Source organism: Carcharhinus amblyrhynchos, chromosome 14, assembly GCF_965287045.1.
Source record: "Carcharhinus amblyrhynchos chromosome 14, sCarAmb.v2.hapA, whole genome shotgun sequence".
Taxonomy (NCBI): Eukaryota; Metazoa; Chordata; class Chondrichthyes; order Carcharhiniformes; family Carcharhinidae; genus Carcharhinus; species Carcharhinus amblyrhynchos.
In genome coordinates, this window is record NC_137337.1 from 56,509,072 (window position 1) to 56,534,063 (window position 24,992).

Here is a 24,992-nt window from a genome sequence, read left to right on the forward strand (position 1 = left end):
AGACCATTTAGGACAGAGATGAGGAGACATTTCTTCACCTTTAGAGTGGTGAGCCTGTGGAATTCATTACCACGGGAGCTAGTTGATGCCAAAACATTGAATGTATTTAACAGGCAGCTGGATATAGCACTTGGGGTGAATGCAATCAAGGGTCATGGGAAAAAAGCAGGATTAGGTTATTGAGTTGGATGTTTAGCCATGATTGTGCAAACTCCACAGACATTCGTAACATTCTCCTCACGTCTGCGAGGTTTCCTCCGGGTGCTCCGGTTTCCTCCCACAGTCCAAAGATGTGCAGGTTAGGTTGATTGGCCAGGCTAATTGCCCCTTAGTGTCCTGAGATGCATAGGTTAGAGGAATTAGTGGGTAAAATATGCAGGGATATGGAGATAGGGCCTGGATGGGATTGTGGTCGGTGCAGACTCAATGGCCTCTTTCTGTACTGTAGAGTTTCTGTGATTCTATGAATGGTGAAGCAGGCTTGAAGGACCAAATGGCCACCTCCTGCTCCTATCTTCTATGTTTCTCTGTACCTCTGACAATCCTCGGCACTATCAGCAATTCTGCCAATCTTCGTGTCATCTGCAAACTTACTAATCAACCTACATTTTCCTCCAGATTATTTATATATACTACAAACAACAGAGGTCCCAGCACTGATCCCTATGGAATCCCATTAGCTACAGATCTCCATTCTGAAAAACACTCTGTCTTCTATGACCAAGATGTGGAGATACCGGCATTAGACTGGAGTGAGCACAATAAGAATTCTCACAACATCAGGTTAAGTCCAACAGGTTGATTTGGAGTCATGAGTTTTCGGAGTGCTGTTCCTTCATCAGGTGAGTGGAGGTAGGTTTGTAAACAGCTGCCCCTTACATCAGCTTCTTAGCTGCACATTCATCTGTTCTATCTAACTATTCCTTGACTGTTGATTGACAACCAAGAGTCATCCAATTGGATAATGAAAAATCTGTTCACTTTCAAATGAGCAAGGGTGGTGCCTGTGAGGATTGATAAGGGCAACCAATGATAGCTCATTGAATGAGAAGTCTGACCCTGTATCCTATCCTGACTCTATCCGCCTGTCTTTATCCTTCTATCTCTCTGTGGTTAGCGCTGCTGCCTCACAATGCCAGGGACCTGGGTTTGATTCCTGGCTTGGGTTACTGTCTGTGCAGAATCCGCATGTTCCCCCTGTGCCTGCACAGGTTTCCTCTGGGTGCCCTGGTTTTCTCACACAGACCAAAAGTTGTGCTAGTTAGATGCACTGGCCATGCTAAATTCTCCCTCAGTGTACCCAAACAGGTGCCAGAGCGTGGCAGCTAGGGGATTTTCACAATAATTGCAGTGTTAATGTCAGCTTATTTGTGACGCTGGTAAATAAACTTATAAACTAAATTCCCCCCTCCTTTCTATCTGCCCGTCTGTAATCTTCTCAAACTGTTTTCTACTCCACTATGTTTCCCTCTGTTTTTCCCCTCTCCTATCTCACTACCCCCTTCCCTCCATCCTCCTACCTCCCCCCCTTTCCTATCATCTATACTCCCCTCTCTCTTTCTCTTTATTCCCTCCCCTCTCTATTCTAACTCCCAAAGCTTCTCCTCCCGCAGCTAAACCTCAACTGAAGGGACTTCCGGTGGGAGGAGAGAGAAGCTGGACCGCATCACCGACACTCCCGTGAGCTCCTTCCGCTGGACCGCATCGCCGGGATCTCCCTCCGCCAGCAGCAGGCTCGCACAGGCAGCTTTAGTAGTGGAGCTGCAGCGCAGTGTGTATGGAGCAGATTGAATGGAGTAGTGAGACTCGTCCAACTGCCCGCTGCCTGTCAATGCACCAGCACCACTGTGCAGGTTTCGTGTATTGCTCCTTCCCAGGCAGCTCTGAAAAATTATGAAGGTTTCAGTGTTTCTGGTCACTGTGCAGATATTGGCATTATTATCAGGCTCCTATGTAAGTACTACCTTTGTATTAAATATGTGTGTAAAGTAAAATCCTCTTCAGTTTACTGCAAATCAGGGCCATTCTTGTCATTTCAAGTGAATGGGGACCCTGAGAGAGGTTCTAAGATTACAAATGTAATGTCACTGCTACAAACTTGTTTGTTATGAGGATGTAATGCAAATAAAAATATTGTAAATGATTGAATGTTGAGTATTTTAGATTTTAAAAGAGATTACTTTGTGTATGGGTCATAGCCTGAAAGTGTCTTAAAAAGTGATTCTTGTTATTGAATAGTGTCTGAAAAGTCATGTCTTGGGCTTCCTGTAGTTTCACAATAAAGTAAATATAAAGGGGCAACTACCCAGGAACTTGGTGTTCGGATTAGTGCAAGATGTGAAAGTGTAGTATTTTATGTCTGCACACACTTTCTAGTTGTGTGGTTAATGCCCAACCTCTATGGTTTAAAGACTGGATTAAAGCAAATTACTGCGGATGCTGGAATCTGAAACAAAAAGAGAAAATTGTTAAGGATCGCAAGCTACAACATATCAACACCATTGCCCATCCCAGGCTCTCCACCAGTCCCAATCTCTCGAACCCCAACTCTTCTAGCCCCAGCCCTCGCCGTGTCTTCCCTCCCAGGGCTGGGAATCGATGTGTGGAGCCAGGAGAAATGGGCGAGGTATTAAATGAGTACTTTGCATCAGTATTCACCAAAGCGAAGGACTTGGTGGATGATGAGTCTGGGAAAGAGTGTGTAGATAGTTTGAGTCATGTTAAAATAAAAAAGGAGGTATTGAGGTTCTTGAGAAACATTAAGGTGGACATGTCCCCAGAGCCTGATGGGATATAACCCAGAATACCAAGAAAGACAAGGGGGGAAATTGCTGGGGGTTTGAGAGAAATCTTTGTATCCTCACTGGCTATAGGAGAGGTAAACACAGTAATAAGTCTCACAATGCCAGGTTAAGGTCTAACAGGTTTATTTGGTAGCAAAAGCCATTACTTTCGGAGTGCTGCTCCTTCAGTGCTCCGAAAGTAGTGGCTTTTGCTACCAAATAAACCTGTTGGACTTTAACCTGCTCTTGTGAGACTTCTTACTGTGTTTACCCCAGTCCAATGCTGGCATCTCCACATCATTACAGGGGAGGTCCCAGAGGATTGGAGAATAGCCAATGTTGTTCCTTTGTTTAAGAAGGGTAGCAAGAATAATCCAGGTAATTACAAGTTGGTGAGTCTTACATGAGTGGTAGGGAAATTATTGGAGAGGATTCTTTGAGACAGGATTTATTCCCAGTTGGAAATAAGTGGACGTATTAGTGAGAGACAACATGGTTTTGTGAAGGGGAGGTTGTGCCTCACTAACTTGATGGAGTTTTTCGAGGAAGTGACAAAGATGATTGAGGGTAGGGCAGTGGATGTCGTGTACATGGACTTCAGTAAGGATAAAGATTATCCTTGCTACCCTTTGACAAGGTCTGTCATGGCAGACTGATGCAGGAGGTGAAGTCGCACAGGATCAGAAGTGAACTGGCAAGGTGGATATAAAGCTGGCTCGGTCAAAGAAGACAGAGGGTAGCAGTGAAAAGGGGAGTTTCTGAATGGGGGGGCTGTGACAGGTGACGTTCCTCAGGGATCAGTATTGGGACCTTTACTGTTTGAAATATATATAAATGATTTGGAGAAAAATATAACTGGTTTGATAAATAAGTTTGCGGATGATACAAAGGTTGGTGGATTTGTGGATAGCGATGAGAACCATCAGAGGATACAGCAGGATATAGATTGATTGGAGACTTGGGCGGAGAGATGGCAGATGGAGTTTAATCCAGACAAATGTGAGGTAATGCATTTTGGAAGGTCTAACATAGTTGGGAAATATACCATAAATGGCAGAACCCTTAAGAGTATTGATAGGCAGAGGGATCTGGGTGTACAGGTACATGGGCAAAGCAGGTGGAGAAGGTAGTCAAGAAGGCATACAGCATGCTTGCCTTCATTGGGTAGGGCATTGAGTTTAAAAATTGGCAAGTCATGTTGCAGTTTTATAGAACCTAAGTTAGGCTGCACTTGGAATATAATGTTCAATTCTGGTTACTGTACTACCAGAAGGCTTTGAAGAGGCTGCAGAAAAGATTTACCAGTATGTTGCCTGGTATGGAGGGCTTTAGCTACGAAGAGAGGTAGGAGAAACTTGGTTTGTTCTCACTGGAACGATGGAGGTTGAGGAGCGACCTGATAGAAGTCTGTAAGATTATGAGAGGATTGGACAGAGTGGGTAACTCATGCTGCAAGATCTTCATGCTCAGGAACATCATAGAGCAGATCCTAGAGTTTCTGTGACATCCATCAGCAGTCATTCTGGTATGTTGCAAGACAGTACAGCATCCCAGCTATCTCCAAAGACATATACTGCATCCCAAGTTACTGGAAGGGAAGAGTAAAGGTGCATGAAAGTTGGATGTCTTTCACCAGTGTTGCCTACTAAGATTCAGGGCATCACATGGAGAAACAGGATCACTAATAAAGGAGTATTACTGAAAACTGATCAGAGGTGCCTGTGGGTCCTTGTGACAAAGAGTCACTGAGGCTCAGGGACATTTATTTAGCCTCCTGGATGTACAGAGTCAACAGATGGGCACCACTGGAGAGGAAGAGCACATCCACTTGGACTGAGGGACTGGACTGGTAGCAGAGTCTTGGATGCGGAGGAATTTGGAGAAGAATGTTATAATTTTTTGACTAAGTGTCAAATTAGGCTGGAGAAGTGATGTGTAGTCTGGCTGGCTTCACTTCTGGCTTTTCTCACCTGGAACAGGTTCCGTGACATCGAGCTGGCCTGCCATGCAAGCAACCATAGCTTTCATGAGACCACAGTGTCCTTTTAAAGTGTGCCTCAATTTAAAAAATAAATTAAAACTGATCTCCCACAAACAAGGAGAAGTGGAATCTCAACACTGGACCTCCCCAACAGCAGCTCAAACTGGCACCACCTCCTGGAATACTCTGCCAGGGACTTGCCCAAGCATGACCCTCTCCTCTGGGGGACTTAACAGTACTCACCCCTGTCCCTAAACCTTTGTATAAATTGAGCGGGTGAACAGACAGCACCAAGTGAGATTAATGCAAACTAAAGTAACAGTTATACAACAAGCCAGGTAAAAGGAAGCAAAGTGGGGTAAAAGCAACAAATAATGTTTCCAGTTAGCTGATACAATGGCAAAGAAGGCAGGTTTAGAGTGTAATTTTGGGTTGACAAGAGAGCCAGCACTGATGCAGTATAAAAACTTGAAGTATTTTGTGGAATGACTGGACTGATCTGTGCCAGCTGATTGACAAGTTATTGGAGGTTATTTGGGATTTCAGGGACTTTGCCAATCTACTGAAGATTCTGCCCAATCACTGTCAGATTGCCAGTATACTCCTGTATACTCAATTTTGCACTGGAGCTTAACATTTCTCACTCTGCACCAATACCCGAGGCATCACACTGTTGCTTCACTCAAGTAGGATTTTTAAGACAGCATCCTTCAGAAAGAGATTAAACCTGGGGTTTCTAGTAATGTTGGAGGTAAAAAAAGTATTTTCCATATTTGCAAACTAGAATAGTGCTGATATCAGATAAATGTGCAGTGGTAGTCCACTGAGTACAGAACTCATCGCACTCATTACTCAAAGAGGTGTAATGGAACTGTACAGTTTACTCAGTGATTGAGAACTAAACAATAACCCCAGGGATCCAAGGTGAGGTATCTAAATCGATACAAAATTGGCTTCTTGACAAAAGCCAGAGGATGGTTGTAGAGGTTTTCAAACTGGAGGCCTGTGACCAGCGGTGTGCCTCAGGGATCAGTGCTGGGTCCACTGTTATTTGTCATTCATTTTAACATTTGGATAAGAATATAGGAGGCATGGTTAGTAAGTTTGCAGATGACACCAATATTGGTGGCGTAGTGGACAGTGAAGAAGGTTACCTCCGATTGCAAGGGGATCCCGATCAATTGAGCCAATGGGCTGATGAATGGCAGATGCAGTTCAGTTTAGACAAATGTGAGGTGATGCATTTTGGTAGATTGAACCAGGACAGGACTTACTCAGTTAATGGTAGGGCATTGGGGAGGGTTACAAAACAAAGAGATCTAGGGGTACATGTTCATAGCTCCTTGAAAGTGGAGTCACAGGTGGACAGAGTGGTGAAGAAGACATTCGGCATGCTTGGTTTCATCAGTCAGAACATTGAATAGAGGAGTTGGGACGTCTTGTTGAAGTTGTACAAGACATTGGTAAGGCCACACTTGGAATACTGTGTACAGTTCTGGTCATCGTATTATAGAAAGGATATTATTAAACTAGAAAGACTGCAGAAAAAATTTAATAGAATGCTACCGGGACTTGAGGGTTTGTGTTGTAAGGAGAGGCTGAATAGACTGGGACTTTTTTCTCTGGAGCATGGGAAGCTGAGAGATGACCTTATAGACATCTATAAAATAATGAGGGGCGTAGATAAGGTAGATAGTCAATATCTTTTCCCAAAGATAGGGGAGTCCAAAAATGGAGGGCATAGGTTTAAGATGAGAGGGGAGAGATACAAAAGTGTCCAGAGGGGCAATTTTTTCACAAAGGGTGGTGAGTGTCTGGAACAAGCTGCCAGAGGTAGCAGTAGAGACAGGTACAATTTTGTCTCTTAAAAAGCATTTAGATAGTTTCATGGCTAGATGTGTATAGAGGGATATGGGCCAAATGCGGGCAATTGGGATTAGCTTAGGGGTTTGAAAAAAAGGGCAGCATAGACAAGTTGGGCCGAAGGGTCTGTTTCCATGCTGTAAACCTCTGTGGCTCTATGACTGTAATTCAGGCTCGGATAATTGTCTGTGTGGGCCAAAGATCAAGTGCTGGAACTGCCAAGGAAGTATTTCAGTCAAAGGCTCATGATCTGGAGAAATGAGAGCAGTGGCTCTGTGGTTAACACTGCTGCCTCACAGAGCCCGGGACCTGCTTGGGTCATTGTGCGGAGTTTGCACGTCTCCCCTTGTGTGCATGGGCTTATTCCGGGTGCTCTAGTTTCCTCCTGAAAGTCTGAAAGATGTGCTGGTTAGGTGCATTGGCCATGCTAACTTCTCCCACAGTGCACCCAAACAGGCGACTAGGGGATTTTCACAGTAACTTCATTGCAGCGTTACTGAAAGTCTATTCGTGACACTAATAAAATTTCAAAAAATCTTTGGACACATTTAGAGTCATAGAGGTTTACAGCATGGAAAGAGGCCCTTCGGCCCAACTTGTCCATGCCACCCTATTTTTAAAACCCTAAGCTAATCCCAATTGTCCCATATCCCTCTATACCTATCGTGCCCATGTAACCATCTAAATGCTTTTTAAAACACAAAATTGTATCCACCTCTACTACTACCTCTGGCAGCTTGTTCCACGCACTCTGTGTGAAAAGACTGTTCCTCTGGACAGTTTTGTGTATCTCTCCTCTCACCTTTGCCCCCTAGTTTTAGACTCCCCTACCTTTGGGAAAAGATATTGACTATCTGGCTGATCTGTGCCGCTCATTATTTTATAGACCTCTATGAGATCACCTCTCAGCCTCCAGCACCCCAGAGGAAAAAGTCCCAGTCTATCCGGCCTCTTCTTATAACTCAAACCATCAAGTCCTGGTAGCATCCTAATAAATCTTTTCTGCACTGTTTCTAGTTTAATAATGTGCTTTCTATAATAGGGTGACCAGAATTGCACACAGTATTCCAAGTGTGGCCGTACCAATGTCTTGTACAACTTTAACAAGACGTCCCAACTCCTGTATTCAATGTTCTGACCGATGAAACAAAGCATGCCGAATGCCTTTTTCATCACTCTGATCACCTGTGACTGCACTTTCAAGGAGCTATGATCTCTTTGTTCTGTAATTCTCCCCAATGCCCTATAATTAACTGAGTAAGTCCTGCTCTGGTTCAATCTACCAAAATGTATTTGTCTAAATTAAACTCCATCTGCCATCTGTCAGCCCAATTGATCAAGATCCGGTTGCAATCGGAGATAACTTTCTTCACTGTACACTATGCCACCGATCTTGGTGTCATCTGCAAACCTACTAACCATGCCTCCTATGTTCTCATCCAGATCATTAATACAAATGACAAATAACAGTGGACCCAGCACTGATCTCTGAGGCACACTGCTGGTCACAGGCCTCCAGTTTGAAAAACAACCCTCTACAACCACCCTGAAGCGAATTTTGTATCCATTTAGACGCCTCACCCTGGATCCCGTGAGATTTCTGTCCTGTAATCACATGTGCTCTCTATTCCTGCTCTGTACTTACCTCTATGTGGTCTTTATTCTAGTTCTATAATCGACCGTGCTCTCTATTCCTGCTGTGTAATCCTTTAATCACTGTGTCCTTTATTCCTGCAATGTCACTCATGCTTTCTATTCGTGTAATCACCCACACTCTCCAGTCCTGTCCTGTACATCCAGTGCCCTCTCGGTTTTGTGCTTATAATCTCTCTCTCGTGAAGGCTGCCCTCCTCCCAGCTTTTTTATTCATTTGTCTTGATGCTACTTATGGATTGTGGGATGGTGAGAAAGTACAACAAAATAATAAAAAGCCTTTCTTCTGCACTGCAGAGTGTATTTTTACAGATATGGTTTAATTATGCAGGTCATAGTCTTAGGGCTGTTCCAAACTGCTCTCATCTCTCCAGATCAGAAGCCTTTGATCGCAATGCTTCTTTGTATTTGTTCCCTTTAATTATGGGTTGGCAATGTGCTGACACCTTGGGACTGCATTCACCATGGTTTTGATAAGAATTCTTATTGACCCTGAGCTGAATTAATGGTCAGAATCGACACTCCCCTTGAGACCTGTAAGTCCTGATATCCTGTGTTAATTAGCACATTATCCAATCTAAATAAGATCTAGGAGCATTTGATCGCAACACAGCCTGGCTGGTTTCTTAAAACTAATGAATGTTGTGGATTATTTGTGTTATACTGAGATATTTTTAGCTGAGAGTTTTAGTTTCCACAATTGATGCTACGCAGATGAGGTTTGGTCCCTACTTTCCACTCTTTGATGACATTTGGATCGTCAGAGTCAGACTGAGTGAGTGAGTCTGGTTAGGAAAGGCACGCAATGACAGCAGCGCTCACGTTGCAGATTACTGCAGGAAGGTTTATCGAAAGAATAAACATGCAGTTCAAAAGCTCTTCCTTTATTTTATGGGTTGTGGGCATCACTGGCTGGGCCAGCATTTCGTGCCCATCCCTAATGGCTCTAGAGGGTGCAGTTTGGAGTCAACTCCATTGCTGTGGGTCCAGAAACACACGTAGGCCAGAGCAGGTAAGGACGGCATAAAGGACATTAATGAAACAAATAGGTTTTTAAGACAATCAACAATGGTTTCATGGCCATCGTTAAACTTTTAATGTGTTTAGTTAAGTTCCGCCATCTGTAGTGGTGGGATTCGAACCAAGTCCCCAGAGTGTTACCCTGTGGATCTGGAATACTAAACACTTTGCCACTACACCTCCCCAACCTCAAAACATTTTGCCAACAAGTCCCAGTTTGCCACTGTTGTAATGTAGGACGTGATGTGGAGATGCTGACTAGAGTAAATACAGTAAGAAGTCTCACAACACCAGGTTAAAGTCCAGCAGGTTTATTTGGTAGCAAAAGCCACTAGTTTTCGGAGTGTTTGCTGCTCCTTCGTCAGATGAGTGGGAGTTCTATTCACAAACAGGGCGAATAAAGAGACAAACTCAATTTACAAAATAATGGTTGGAATGCGGGTCTTTACAGGTAGTCAAGTCTTAAAAGTACAGACAAGGTGAGTGGAGAGAGAGTTAAGCACAGGTTAAAGAGATGTGTACTGTCTCACCCAGTTAGTGAGATTTTGCAATGGGGGTTACAGATAGTGTGACATGAACCCAAGATCCATGTTGAGGCTGTCCTCGTGTATGCGGAACTTGGCATTCAGTTTCTGCTCAGCAACTCTGCGCTATCATGTGTTGTGGAGGCCACCTTGGAGAACGCTTACCTGAAGATCAGAGGCCGAATGCCCGTGAGGCTGAAGTGTTCCCCAACAGGAAGAGAACACTCTTGCCTGGTGATTGTTGGGCGGTGTTCATTCATCCACTGTTGTGGTATCTGCACCTTTGCAACTCATGCTTCTGCACCTCAGGGTCTGCACCTGTGTAGCAGAAGCTACGACAGAGGATGAATGAACACTGCTCGACAACCACATGATGATCACCTGTTTTCCTGTGTTGATTGAGAGATGAGTATTGGCCGGACCAGCAAGGAGAACTCCTCTACCACTCTTTAAAATAATGCTATGGGATACTTCACAGCCACCCGAGGGCATTTATCTGCAAAACGTCATCTCGGAAAGTGCAGCACTCTGAGTGAAGATGTGCAGGTTACGTTGATTGGCCGTACTAAATTGCCCCTTAGTGTCCCAAGGTTAGATCATAGAACCCTACAGTGCAGAAAGAGGCCCTTCAGCCCATCGAGTCTGCACCGACCACAATACCACCCAGGCCATACCCCCATATCCGTACATATTTTACCCGCTAATCCCCCTAACATACACATCCCGGGACACATTAAGGGGCACTTTTAGATAGCCAATCAACCTAACCCGCACATCTTTGGACTGTGGGAGGAAACCAGAGCACCCGGAGAAAACCCTTGCAGACACGAGGAGAACATGCAAACTCCACACAAACAGTGACCCGAGCCGGGAATTGAACCCAGGTCCCTGGAGCTGTGAAGCAGCAGTGCTAACCACTGTGCCACTGTGCTGCCCACGGGGATTAGCGGGTTAAATATGTGGATTACAGGGATTGGGTAGGGGTGGGCCTGGATAAGATGCTCAGTCGTAGTGTTGGTGTAGACTGAATGACCTCCTGCACTGTGTGGATTCGATGAACACAGTACTGGAGTGTCAGCCTAGATGATGCCCAAACCACAGCTGAACTAGCATGGTATTTGAGTGTGTCTCATCCTGAACAATTATCAATCAGCTTCCAAACACTTGTGCTGGGGAACAAAGGTGGAGTTTTGTATTTAGGCCAGTCTGTAGAAGTTTGTTGATATTTAGCACGGAAATCTGGCTGTAGAAAAGAATGTGTGTAGGAGGGGGTTGGATGACGAGCATATGGATGGAAGTTTAAAAATATGTGAGAAATGCCTTCAGGCTTTCCTGATTAAAGTTGGGCTGTAAAGAGGATGTTGTTGTTAGGATTGCTGTGAAATTGTCTCAAGAAAGTTTGTTTGAATAACAAAAACTGGGCTACTTGTCCTGCAGGTTAGTCCATTGCAATGGTACTAAACCCCAAAGTTTATTAGATTTGGCCTGATCTAAAAACAGCTGAGCCTTAGCTAAATTAAATCATTTGATGCTGGTTTGCAAACATACATCATAAATTACTAGCTTCAGAGCATGGAGGGCAGTAATTAAACACGGCCCTTGGTTTTTTTGAATATGCTCAGAACTTTTAGGCATTGTGACAACTGATCCTTTTATATGAAAGATAGTGGTGTACTGGCTAGTTACTGATATTAGTTAATCAGAGAACGTGTTCAAATCTTGTCATTTGAGATGATTAAAGGATTTGTTTGTTTCTCTCCTTCAATCCTTTTCTGTGGATAGATCATTCAGGGCAAAATCAGGAAACACTTTGTCACACAAAGGGAAGTGGAAATCTCAAACTCTATCTCTAAAAACTGTTTAAAATCAGGATCAGTTGAAAATTTTGAGACAAAGAACAAAAAGAAAATTACAACACAGGAACTGGCCCTTCAACCCTCCATGCCTCCGCTGACCATGCTACCCAACTGAAATAAAACCCCCTACCTTTCCAGGGACATATCCTATTCATGTATTTATCCGGACGCCCCTTAAAAGTCATTATCGTATCTGCTTCACTACTTCCCCCGGCAGCGAGTTTCAGGCACCCATTACCCTCTGTGTAAAAAAGCTTGCCTTGTACGTCTCCTTTAAACCTTGCCCCTCGCACCTTAAACCTTTGCCCCCTAGTAATTGACTCTTTCACCTGGGAAAAAGCTTCTGACTATCCACTCTGTCCATACCTCACATTATCTTGTAGACTTCTATCAGGTCGCCCCTCAACTTCCGTCGCTCCAGTGAAAACAAACCAAGTTTCTCCAACCTCTTCTCATAGCTAATGCCCTCCATTCCAGGCAACATCCTGGTAAATCTTTTCTGTACCCTTTTCAAAGCCTCCACATCTTTCTGGTAGTGTGGTGACCAGAATTGAACACTATATTCCAAGTGCGGCCTAAGTAAGGTTCTATAAAGCTGCAACATGTCTTGCCAATTATTAAACTCAGTGCCCGATGAAGGCAAGCATGCCGTATGCCTTCTTGACTACCTTCTCTACCTGCATTGCCACTTTCAGTGACCTGTGTACCTGTACACCCAGATCCCTCTACCTATCAATACTCTTAAGGGTTCTGCCACTTACTGTATATTTCCTTTCTTTATTAGACTCTCCAAAATGCATTACCTCACATTTGTCTGGATTAAACTCTATCTGCCATCTCTCCGCCCAAGTCTCCAACCGATCTATATCCTGCTGTATCCTCTGATGGTCCTCATCGCTATCCGCAAATCCGCCAATCTTTGTGTTGTCTGCAAACTTACTAATCAAACATTTTCCTCCAAATCATTTATATATATTACAAACAGTAAAGGCCCCTGCACTGATCCCTGAGGAACACCACTTGTCACAGCCCTCTATTCAGAAACGCATCCTCAGTCTTCCCTGACCGAGCCAGCTCTGCATCCACCTTGCCAACTCACCTCTGATCCCATGCAACTTTACCTTCTGTACCAGTCTGCCATGAGGGACCTTGTCAAAGGCCTCACTGAAGTCCATGTAGACAACATCCACTGCCCTCATCAATTATCTTCGTCACTTCCTCGAAGCTCAATCAAGTTAGTGAGACACGACCTCCCCTTCACAAAACCAGAGGCTGAGATTGAGAGAGTTTTGTCAGAAAGAGAAAAGATTTATCTCACACCATTCATAACCACTTTACATCACTAAAATTTACAGCCAATAAAGTAGGCAAAAGCACAGCCAATTTACACATAGAAAACCCTTTCAAACAGTAATATGATAATGACCAGATCATCTGTTTTTCTTCCGTTGATTGATAGATAAATACAGACCAGGTAAGAGCTCCTTTGCTCTTCGCTGAAGTTAAAATACAGATCAACAGTCATCTAATAGAATGGCACAGCAGGTTCCAGAGGCTGAGTATCCTCCACCCTATTCCTTTGCTTTGGCTTGAGGGGCTGAATGGTCTACTCCTGTTCCAGTGCCACAAGCTTGAGGGGCTGAATGGTTGTCTTCTGGTTCTAAGACAGAAGCTCGAGATGCTGAATGACCTTCTCCTGTTTGAGGGCTATAGACAAGAGGGTCTGAATAGCTTCCCCCTCTACCTCTGCCACAAGCTCAAAGGACTGAATGCCTTCTGTAGTTCCTCTGACACAAGCTTGAGGAGCTGAATAGCCTCCTGCTATTTCTATTTCTCTTTTTTTCCCTTCCACTCTTTTTCAAATTATGTTGATTGGCCCTTTGTACATTCAATATGAAATCCAGTCACAGAGTTTGTGATCTTTCTCTGGAAACTGCTCACCGGTTCCCAGGGAATGATCACGGACCCTGTGACCGGTTCCCAGGGAATGATCACGGACCCTGTGACCGGTTCCCAGGGAATGATCACGGACCCTGACACGGGGTTTGTAAACATTCCCTGGGAACCGATCACAGGGTTTGTAATCATGCCCCAGAAATCGGTCCCAGTGTTTGTAATAAAAGAGCAAAGAAAATTGCAGAACAGGAACAGGTCTTTTGGCCCTCCTAACCTGCACCGATCATGCTGCCCAACTTAACTCAAACCCCCTACCCTTGCGGGGACCATATCCTTCTATTCCCATCTTGTTCATGTAATTGTCAAGATGCCCCTTAAAAGTCACTACCGTATCCGCTTCAACTACCTACCCTGGCGGCGAGTTCCAGGCACCCACCACCCTCTGTGTAAAAAAAAACTGTCTCGTACATCTCCTTTAACATCTCCAACCTCGCGCCTTAAACCTATGCTCCCTAGTAATTGACTCTTCCACCCTGGGAAAAAGCTTCTGTCTAACCATGCCTCTCATAATCTTGTAGGCTTCTATCAGGTCTCCCCTCAACCTCCGTTGTTCCAGTGAGAACAACCCAAGTTTCTCCAACCTCTCCTCATAGCTAATGCCCTCCATACCAGGCAACATCCTGATAAATCTTTTCTGTACCCTCTCCAAAGCCTCCACATCCTTCTGGTAGTGTGGCAACCAGAATTGAACACTATAACCTAGATGTGGCCTAAATAAGGTTCTATAAAGCCACAACATGACTTGCCAGTTTTTAAACTCAGTGCCCCAGTCGATGAGGGCAAGCATGCCATATGCTTTCTAGACTATCTTCTCTACCTGCATTGCCATTTTCAGTGTCCTTGTACCTGTACATCCAGATCCCTCTGCCTATCAATACTGTTAAGGATTCTGCCATTTACTGTATATTCCCTATGTGTATTAGACCTTCCAAAATGCATTACCTCACATTTGTCCGGATTAAACTCCAGTTTGGGGGCGTTTAAGAGATCTCTGGATAGGTTTATGGACGAAAAGGGATTGGTATAGGCTAGTGGGTCATTGTTTTTGTAACTGGTCGGCGCAACATCATGGGCCGAAGGGCCTGTTCTGTGCTGTAATGTTCTATGTTCTATGTTCTATCTGCCACCTATTCGCCCAAGTCTCTAATTGATCTATATACTGCAGTATCCTCTGATGGTCCTCATCACTATCCGCAAATCCTTTGTGTCATCCGCAGACTTACTAATCAAACCAGTTACATTTTCCTCCAAGTCATTTATATATATTACAAACAGCAAAGGTCCCAGCACTGATCCCTGAGGAACGCCATTTGTCACAGCCCTCCATTCAGAAACACACCCTTCCAATGATAACCTTTGTCTTTTACCGAGCCAGTTTTCTATCCACCTTGTGCAGCTCCCCTCTGATCCCATGCGACTTCCCCTTCTGCACCAGTCTGCCATGAGGGACCTTGTCAAAGGCCTTACTAAAGTCTACGTAGACAACATCCACTGCCCTACCCTCATCAATCATCTTTATCACTTCCTTGATTAAGTTAGTGAGAAAAGATCTCTTTTCATAAAACCATGTTGCCTCTCGCTAATATGTCCGCTTATTTCCAAGTGGGAATAAAATCCTATCTCGAAACATTCTCTCCAATAATTTCTCTACCACTGATGTAAGGCTCACTGGCCTGTAATTACCTGGATTATTCTTGCTACACTTAAACAAAGGAACAACATTGGCTATTCTCCAATCCTCTGGGACGTCACCTGTACACACAGTAAGAAGTCTCACAACACCAGGTTAAAGTCCAACAGGTTTATTTGGTAACAAAAGCCACTAGCTTTCGGAGCGCTGCTCCTTCGTTGGGTGAGTGGGAGTTTTCACAAAGAGGGCATATAAAGACACAAACTCAATTTACAAAATAATGGTCTTTATTTACAAAATAATCAAGTCTTAAAGGTACAGACAGACAATGTGAGAGGAGAGAGCGTTAATCACAGGTTAAAGAAATGTGTATTGTTTCCAGACAGAACAGTTAGTGAGGTTTTACAAGCCCAGGCAAGTCATGGGGGTTACAGATAGTGTGACATGAACCCAAGATCCCGGTTGAGGCCATCCTCGTGTGCAGAACTTGGCTGTCAGTCTCTGCACAGCGACTCTGCGTTGTCATGTATCGTGAAGGCTGCTTGGAGAATACTTACGGGCAGAAGCAGCAGTGCTCCGAAAGCTAGTGGCTTTTGCTACCAAATAAACCTGTTAGACTTTAACCTGGTGTTGTGAGATTTCTTACTGTGTTTACCCCAGTCCAATGCCAGCAGCTCCACATCATGACCTCCCCTGTAGCCAGTGAGGATACAAAGATTTCTCTCAGGGCCCCAGCAATTCCCTCCCTTGCCCCTCTCAGTATTCTGGGATATATCCCATCAGGCCCTGGGGACTTGTCTACCTTAATGTTTCTCAAGAACCCCAAAAGCTGCTCCTTTTTGATCTCTACGTGACCCAAACATTCTATACATCCTTTCCCAGACTCATCATCCACTAAGTCCTTCCCTTTAGTGAATATTGATGCAAAGTACTCATTTAATACCTCACCCATTTCCTCTGGCTCCACGCATAGATTCACTCCTCTGTCCTTGAGTGGGCCAACCCTCTCCCTGGCTACCTTCTTGCTCTTTATATATGTATAAAACGCCTTTGGATTTTCCTTAATCCTGCTGGCCATACTTTTTCATGACCTATCTCTCCTTGCTCCTTGCTTAAGTTTCTTTCTACCTTCCTTGTATTCCACACTTGCTTTGTGTGTTCCCACCTTCCTGGCCTTGACAAATGCTTCCCTTTTCTCTTTGACTAGGCTCACAATACCTCTCATTATCCAAAGTTCCCAAAACTTGCCATACTTACTCCTTAATCCTCACAGGAATGTGCTGATCCTGAATCCCTATCAATTTACACAACTTAATCATTCCTTGGAAACCAGCTGCAGGGTTTGTAATAAATTCCTGGAAATGGGTCTCGGTTTGTAATCATTCCATGAAAACCAGTCACAGGGTTTGTAATCATTCCCTGGAAATGGATCTCAGGGTTTGCAATCATTCCCTGGAAACTGGTCACAGGGTTTGTAATGATTCTCTGGGTACTTTTTGTTTGTCTGAATATGGGCGGTGAAATTTAAAATACTGAATTTGGCACAGTACCAAGCTGAGCCCCATTTGCGACTTCTGCCCCGATTTATGACTACATTGAAATCATCCTGTAAAGCTGCTGTTTTAGGGAAGCCTGAGGGAATTTTGTTTGAAGATTGTCACAATGATCTCTCTGCTTGATAGTTTGATCTTCCCCAGCATCATATTTCAAAGAATGTTTAACCCAGTGGCCTGGTGGTACGTGGTTAGCACTGCTGCCTCACAGCACCATGACCCTGGGTTTGATTCCCGGCTTGGGTCACTTTGTGTGGAGTTTGCACTTTCTCCCCGTGTCTGCATGAGTTTCCTCCTGGGTGCACCGGTTTTCTCCCACAGTCCAAAAGGTGTGCTCATTAGGTGCATTGGCCATGCCAAATTCTCCCTCAGTGTAGAACATAGAACATAGAACATTACAGCGCAGAACAGGCCCTTCGGCCCACGATGTTGCGCCGACCAGTTACAAAAACAATGACCCACTAGCCTATACCAATCCCTTTTCGTCCATAAACCTATCCAGAGATCTCTTAAACGCCCCCAAACTAGACGCATCTACAACTGCAGCAGGCAGGGCATTCCAATCCCTCACCACCCGCTGGGTAAAGAACCTACCCCTGACATCCGTCCTGTAGCTACCCCCCCTTAATTTAAAGTCATGCCCCCTCGTGCTAGCTTTCTCCATCCGAGGAAAAAGGCTATCACTATCCACCCTATCTAAACCTCTAATCATCTTATATGTTTCAATAAGATCCCCTCTTAGCCGCCTTCTTCCCAACGAAAACAACCCTAGATCCCTCAGTCTCTCCTCATAGGACCTCCCCACCATACCAGGCAACATCCTAGTAAACCTCCTCTGCACCCTCTCCAACGCCTCCACATCCTTCTTGTAATGCGGGGACCAGAACTGCACACAGTACTCCAAGTGCGGCCGCACTAGAGTAGTGTACAGTTGCAACATTACACTGCGACTCCTAAATTCAATCCCCCTACCAATAAACGCCAAGACACCGTACGCCTTCTTGACAACCTTATCTACTTGATTCCCAACCTTCAGGGATCTATGTACACACACACCTAGATCCCTCTGTTCATCCACACTATTCAAAGTCCTCCCGTTAGCCCTATACTCGACACATCTGTTGCTCCTACCAAAGTGAATTACCTCACACTTCTCCGCATTAAATTCCATCCGCCACCTCTCGGCCCAGCTCTGCAACCTATCTAAGTCTCCCTGCAGACTATGACACCCTTCCTCACAATCTACCACACCTCCAACTTTGGTGTCATCAGCAAATTTACTAATCCACCCAACTATACCCTCATCCAGATCATTAATAAAAATTACAAACAACAGTGGCCCCAAAACAGATCCCTGAGGCACACCACTCGTAACTGCACTCCATGATGAATATTTACCATCCACCACCACCCTCTGTCTCCTATCTGATAGCCAATTCCTGATCCAACTTCCTAGATTACCCACAATCCCATACATCTGCATTTTCTGCAGAAGCCTACCATGGTGTACCCAAATAAGCGCCAGAGTGTGGCGACTAGGGGATTTTCACAGTAACTTTCATTGCAGTGTGAGCATAAGCCTACTTGTGACTAATAAATAAAACTTTAACTTTAAACATTTTGAAGAGTAATATTGGGTGGACTTTATAAGAACATAAGAAATAGGAGCAGGAATAGGCCATCTAGCCCTTCGAGCCTGCCCCGCCATTCAATAAGATCATGATCTTTGCATTAAAATTAAATCTAACTTGCTCCACCCAGTCATACTCCTCCTGATTCTATGATGCTAAGAGATTCAGTGATTCTCATTCGGTAACATTGTCCCATTTGAAGGAAGGAGTTTGTGAGTTCAGATCCTACTGCAGAGGTTTGGGCACAAAACCAAGGCTGACATTCCAGTTCAGTGAGGGATACTGCACTGTCAGAGGTATTATCTTTCATTTGAAATTTTACACTTCCCTCTCAGCTGAACGAAAAAGTTCCGTGACAGTATTTTGAACAAGTGCAGTGCCCGCTCGTTATTTATCCCTCAATCAACATCACTTAAAAAAAAGTTTCTCTATGTGACAATAGTGATTATTGTTACAACTAACATTATTATGTTTTGGGACTATCTTTAATTAAAGCAATGTAGAGGAACAAATAGGGTCATGTGACTTGCTCTGAATCATGCCCAACAAAAAAAGTCTGGTTGGCTTGGTTGCTATGGACACAAGAAGGGCCCAAGTCATGAGACTTCCTGAGAAGGTGCGAGATGGTCACATGTAGACAATGGCAAGTGCATCTATGCTAACTGTGGGTAATCCCACAGGGAGGTGTTAGGAATGTCAGGTTTGAGAGATAGTCATATATTAAATTGTTAATTTAGTTCCGAGATGGAATAGAATTTGGAGCCTGGAGACAACTAATTAGCATTTCTACCTGGATACAAGGCCCATGCAATTTACATTGCCACGGAGATGAGCTTTGAGAGGCGAAGAGTTCATAGCAAACAATTATAGTATTGTGTTACAAGGTTTCCTAAGATATTATGAACCTCACAGACACAAGGCAGTCTGCAAGAACGTGAAAGAGAGCGAAACAGAGCGAGAGAGAGCAGAGAAATAGAGGTAGCCAGACTTGAAATCTCAGGTACTGAAGCATGCAGGTTCAATCCTGCAAGACCTGGACAAAATTCAGGCTTGGGGTGACAAATGGCAAATAACGTTCGAGCTGCACAATTGCCAAGCAATTATCATTTCCTACAAGAGAGAATTGAACCATTGCCTTTGACATTAATGGCATTAACATCACTGAATCTCCCACTATCAATATCCTGGGGGATTCTATTGCCCAATAACGGAACTGGGCTAACCATAAAAATATTGGGGTTACAGGACAAGGTCAAAGGCTGGGATTCCTGCAGGAAGTAACTGACTTGTTGACATCCCAAAGCCTATCCAGCATCTATAAGGCATATTCAGGAGGGTGATGAAGTATTCTGTACTTGCCTGGATGAGTGCAGCTCTAACGACACTTGTGCTTGACACCATCTAGGACAAAGCTGCACATTTGATTGCTGTCCCTTCTAGAATCATTCAATCCCTCCACCACCAATGAACAATGCTAACAGTGTAACATCTACAAGATACACTGTAGGAATCACCAAGGCAGCATCTTCCAAACTCACAACTTCTACCATCTCGAAGGGCAAGGACCGCAGACACGTGGGAACACCACCACCTGGAAGTTCCACCCAAACCTTTCACTGTTCTGACTTGGAGCTATTTTGATGTTCCTTCACTGTCACTGGGTCAAAATCCTGGAACTATGTCCCAAACAGCACTTGGGTATACCTGCACCAGGTGCACTGCTGGCGTCCAAGAAGTTAGCTCACCACCACCTTCCGTAGGGAATTTAGTGATGGGCAATAAATGCTGGCCTAGTCAGTGACATCCATAACCCTTATATATATATATTGTTCTTCGCAGAATGTGGGTGGCAGTTCACACTGAAATTGAAGGTAGCAAGTTTGAGAATCTAAAAGAGGCTGCAAGATTTGCCTAGTTTGGTCTAGAGAGAAGGAATCTCCAGTATAACCCTCACAGAAAGTCAGATCGTGGATTAAAAATTACCCTGCTGGGAAAGGTAACAGGAAGCAGATTATTGGGAGCAGGGAGTAACTTTGAACTGGTTCTGGGGAATTGAAGTGTCCAGTTAAAACACTGTTTCAAGTATAATCATGACAGGAGATGTTTAGTTGTTATAAAGTTTTTCTGTAGTTGAGAGAATAATTTGCCTACCAAATGTGTCCATTTTGATTTTATTTTGTTTATTATAGTAATAGTTCTAATATCTGTAATCTTTTAAGTCGATTGCTCAGATTGAAATATTTCCTCAAAAGTTACTGGTCTCGATGGAGATTATAGCACTACACTTCAAAAAATATTTATTGGCTTCAAAATCCTTTGGGGAAATCCTGCGGTTTTGAAAGATGCTATAGAAATACAAGTTCTTTCTTTGTATGTGAATTAATATCCACGTTAAAGCTGGGGAGATAAGAATGTCACAGGTATGTGCTAAATGTCTCTCCAGTAATGTATTACTGCAGTTAACCCTGTGTGTCCCAACCAGTGTTAACCACTGTGCCACCTTAGCACTGCTGTTTCACAGTGCCACTGTCTGTGTGGAGTTTGCACATTCTCCCTGAAACTAGGAGTACCCGAAAGACACCACCACCACCACCACCATTCTTCAATCCTCTGGCACCTCCCCTGTAGCCAATGAGGTTACAAAGATTTCTCTTGAGGTCCGAGCAATTTCCTCCCTTGCTTCTTTCAGTATTCTAGGGTATATCCCATCAGGCCCTGGGACTTGTCTACCTTAATGTTTCCTGAGAACCCCAATACCACCTCCTTTTTGATCTCAACATGATTCAAACTATCTGTACAACCTTTCCCAGACTCATCATCCATCAAGCCCTTCTTTGGTGAATACTGATATAAAGCACTCATTTAATACTTCACCCATTCCTTCTGGATCCACACGTAGATTCCCTCCCTTGTCCTTAAGTGGGCCAATCCTCTCCCTAGCTACCCTGTTGCTCTTTATATATGTATAAAAGTCCTTGGGATTTTCCTTAATCCTGCTGGCCAATGTCTTTTCATGACCCCTTTTAACCCTCCTTACTCCTTGCTTAAGTTTCTTTCTATTTTCCTTAAATTCCATATTTACTTCATGTGTTCCCAGCTTCCTAGCTTTGACAAATGCTTCCTCTTTCTCCTCGACTAGGCTTACAATATCTCTTGTTATCCAAGACTCCCAAAACTTGTTATACTTATCGTTCATCCTTCCAGGAATGTGCCGGTCCTGAATCCCTATCAACTTACACTTGAAAGCCTTCCATGTGCCAGATGTTGATTTACCCTGAAACATCTGCCCCCAATCTACATTCTTCAGTCCCTGCATAATACTGTTGTAATTAGCCTTCTCCCAGTTTAGCACCTTCACTTGAGGACCTCACATCTTTATCCATCAGTACCTTAAAGCTTACTGAATATGTGGTCACTGTCCCCAAACTGCTCCCATATGAAATGTTGATCACCTGGCTGGGCCCCTTCTCTATTTGGACTATCTATGTAGTGTACCGCAAGGATCTGTTTTGGGGATACCGCTGTTTGTCATTTTTATAAATGACCTGGATGAGGACGTGGAAGGATGGATTAGTAAATTTGTGGATGACACTAAAGTCGATGGAATTGTGGACAGTGCAGCAGGATGTTGCAGGTTACAGAGGGACATAGATAAGCTGCAGAGCTAGGCTGAGAGGTGGCAAATGGAGTTTAATGCAGAAAAGTGTGAGGTGATTCACTTTGGAAGGAGTAACAGGAATAGAGAGTACTGATGGTAAGATACTTGTTAGTGTAGATGAGCAAATAGATCTTGGTGTCCATGTGCGTAGATCCCTGAAAGTTGGCACCCAGGTTGATAGGGTTGTTAAGAAGGCGTACAGTGTGTTAGTTTTTCTTGGTAGAGGGATTGAGTTTCGGAGCCACGGTGTCGTGTTGCAGCTGTATAAAACTCTAGTGTGGCTGCACTTGGAGTATTGCGAACAGTTCTGGGTTGCCGCATTATAGGAAGGATGTGGAAGCATTGGAAAGGGTGCAGAGGAGATTTATCAGAATGTTGCCTGGTATGCTGGGAAGGTCTTATGAGGAAAGGCTGAGTGACCTGAGGCTGTTTTCGTTAGAGAGAAGAAGGTTAAGAGGTGACTTAGTTGAGGCATATAAGATGATCAGAGGATTAGTTAGGGTGGACAGTGTGAACCTTTTTCCTCGGATGGTGATGGCTAGTACGAGGGGACATAGCTTTAAACAGAGGGGTGATAGATATAGGAGAGATGTCAGAGGTAGGTTCTTTACTCAGAGAGTAGAAAGGGCGTGGAATGCCCTTCCTGCATTAGTAGTGGACTTGTCAACATTAAGGGCATTTAAATGGTCATTGGATAAGCATGTGGATGATATTTGGAATAGTGTAGGTTAGATGGGCTTTAGATTCGCTTCACAGGTCAACGCAACATCAAGGGCCAAAGGACCTGTACTGCGCTGTTATGTTCTGTGTTCTATATAGTTCTTCAAGAAGCCCTCCTGGATGCTCCTTACAAACTCTGTCCCATGTATTAGTACTAAGTGAATTCCAGTCAATATCGGGGAAGTTAAAATCTCCCACCACAACCACTGTTATTTTACACCTTGTCAAAATCTGCCTACGTATCTATTCCTTGTTCTCCCACTGACTGGGCGGCCTATATTAAATCCTCAACATTGTGACTACACCCTTCCTATTCCTGAGCTCTACCTATATTGCCTCGCTGTATAAATCCTCCCGCATACAGCTGTGATATTCTCCTTAACCTTTTACATCCCCCCTCTACCTTGCCTGAAATATCTGTATCCTGTCCTCCCCTTAACTAAGTCTCTGTACAGGCAGCAACATCATAGTTCCAAGAACTAATCCAAGCTCTAAGTTCATCATCTGCCTTACCTGTTACACTTCTTGCATTGAAATAAATGCACTTCAGTCCACCAGACCCTCTTTGATCAGCAACCACACCCTGCCTGCTCTTTCTCTGAGCCTACTGGCCCTATTCTCTAGTTCCCCTTAGTTTAAGTCTTTCTTTCTGATATAGTTATTCGATTTGCCAGGATATTAGTTCTGGTCCGCTTTAAGTGGAATCCATCCCAACAGAATAGCTCCCTCTTTCCCTAGAACCAATACTAGTGTTCATGAATGAAAACCCCTGCCTCCCACACTACTCTTTCAATCTGACATTTTAACATTCTGTTTATTATGCCATTTAACACACAGCTTGGATAACATTACCTTGAGATTCTATGTTTTAATTTGGACCTTAACTTCTCGAACTCCATCAGAAGAATATCATTCCAGTATTCCTAATGAATCACAACAACTAGATTATTCACCTCCCACTCAAACTATCTTCAACTGGGGTCTTTAACCCTGACAATGAGGAGGTATTATGACCTTTGGAGCTGCCAGTCATGGCTGCAGAGAACAATAGCTATCCTCCTGGCTACACTGTTCTTGTTTGCCCATCTGCCCTGCAGCCCTCACTTTCATCCACAAAGGCAGCAAGAAATTTGTACCTGTTGGTTAAGGGCTAGGTGTAAAGTTCCTCCATAACTACATCCTGAAGGTCCATACCAGCCTGACATTCACCCATGGCCACGAACCAAACCTGTACCACTCCCTCATCTAAGGACTCTGTTTCATGGATTGAAGTGCAGAGGTAGATCTTCCTCTTCCTGGTGCCCTGGAATGTCTGTATCTTGGACACCAGCTCAGCAACTCAGACCTGTAGTTTTTGAGTTGTGATTGTGCTTGTCTGGGATCATACTGCTTTCCACAAGTGTCCACATGTTGCAGGTAAAGCACCTGCACCATCATCCCTATCTAACCTCATTTTAGTTCATATATTTAATTAACTTAGTGAATATTTTTCAGTTTTTTAATTGAACTACTTCAATGCAGTTGAGGCCACGTTGTTCTCTGATTTTGAGAAGAAATTACATATAGCTGTTGAGGCTAAAGGGATATGGGGCAAAGTGGGGATCAGGATATTGAATTCTATGATCAGCCATGATCAAAGTGAATAGCAGAGTGAGCTCAAAGGGCTGAATGATCTACCCCTGCTTCTAGTTTCTATGTTCCTGAGTTTGCTTTTAAGTCACAAATGGATTAGATTAAATATTTAAAACTGTCCGCTGGTTGGAGTCATACCTAGCACAAAGGAAGATGGTTGTGGCTCTTGAGGATTAATCATCTCAGTATAAGACATCACTGCAGGAGTTCCCCAGGGTGGTGTCCTTAACCCAAAGGGGAGATCTTATACAAACATATAAGATTATGAAGGGAATAGATAAGATAGAAGCAGGAAAGTTGTTTCTACTGGTGGGTGAAACTAGATCTGGGAGGCGTAGCCTCAAAATAAGGGGGAATCAGATGTAGGACTGAGTTGAGGAGGAACTTCTTCACACAAAGGGTTGTGAATCTGTGGAATTCCCTGCCCAGTGAAGCAGTTGAGGCTGCCTCACTGAGTGTTTTTAAGGCAAGGATAGATAAATTTTTGAACAGTGAAGGAATTAAAGGTTATGGTGAGCGGGTGGGTAAGTGG

The 24,992-nt window shown here is 43.9% G+C and overlaps 1 protein-coding gene across 7 annotated transcripts in view; it reads left to right on the forward strand.

Moving 5' to 3' along the window:
• Positions 1 to 1,733: 1,733 nt before the first annotated feature.
• Positions 1,734 to 24,992, forward strand: part of LOC145352695 (papilin-like) — a 201,368-nt gene continuing 178,109 nt past the window's right edge. For all 7 annotated transcript variants that reach the window (XM_080202920.1, XM_080202919.1, XM_080202921.1 and 4 more), the window contains exon 1: positions 1,734 to 1,953. In XM_080202920.1, the coding sequence (XP_080059046.1) occupies positions 1,894 to 1,953 (60 nt within the window). In that variant the 5' untranslated portion in view covers positions 1,734 to 1,893. The remainder of the gene's footprint in view (positions 1,954 to 24,992) is intronic.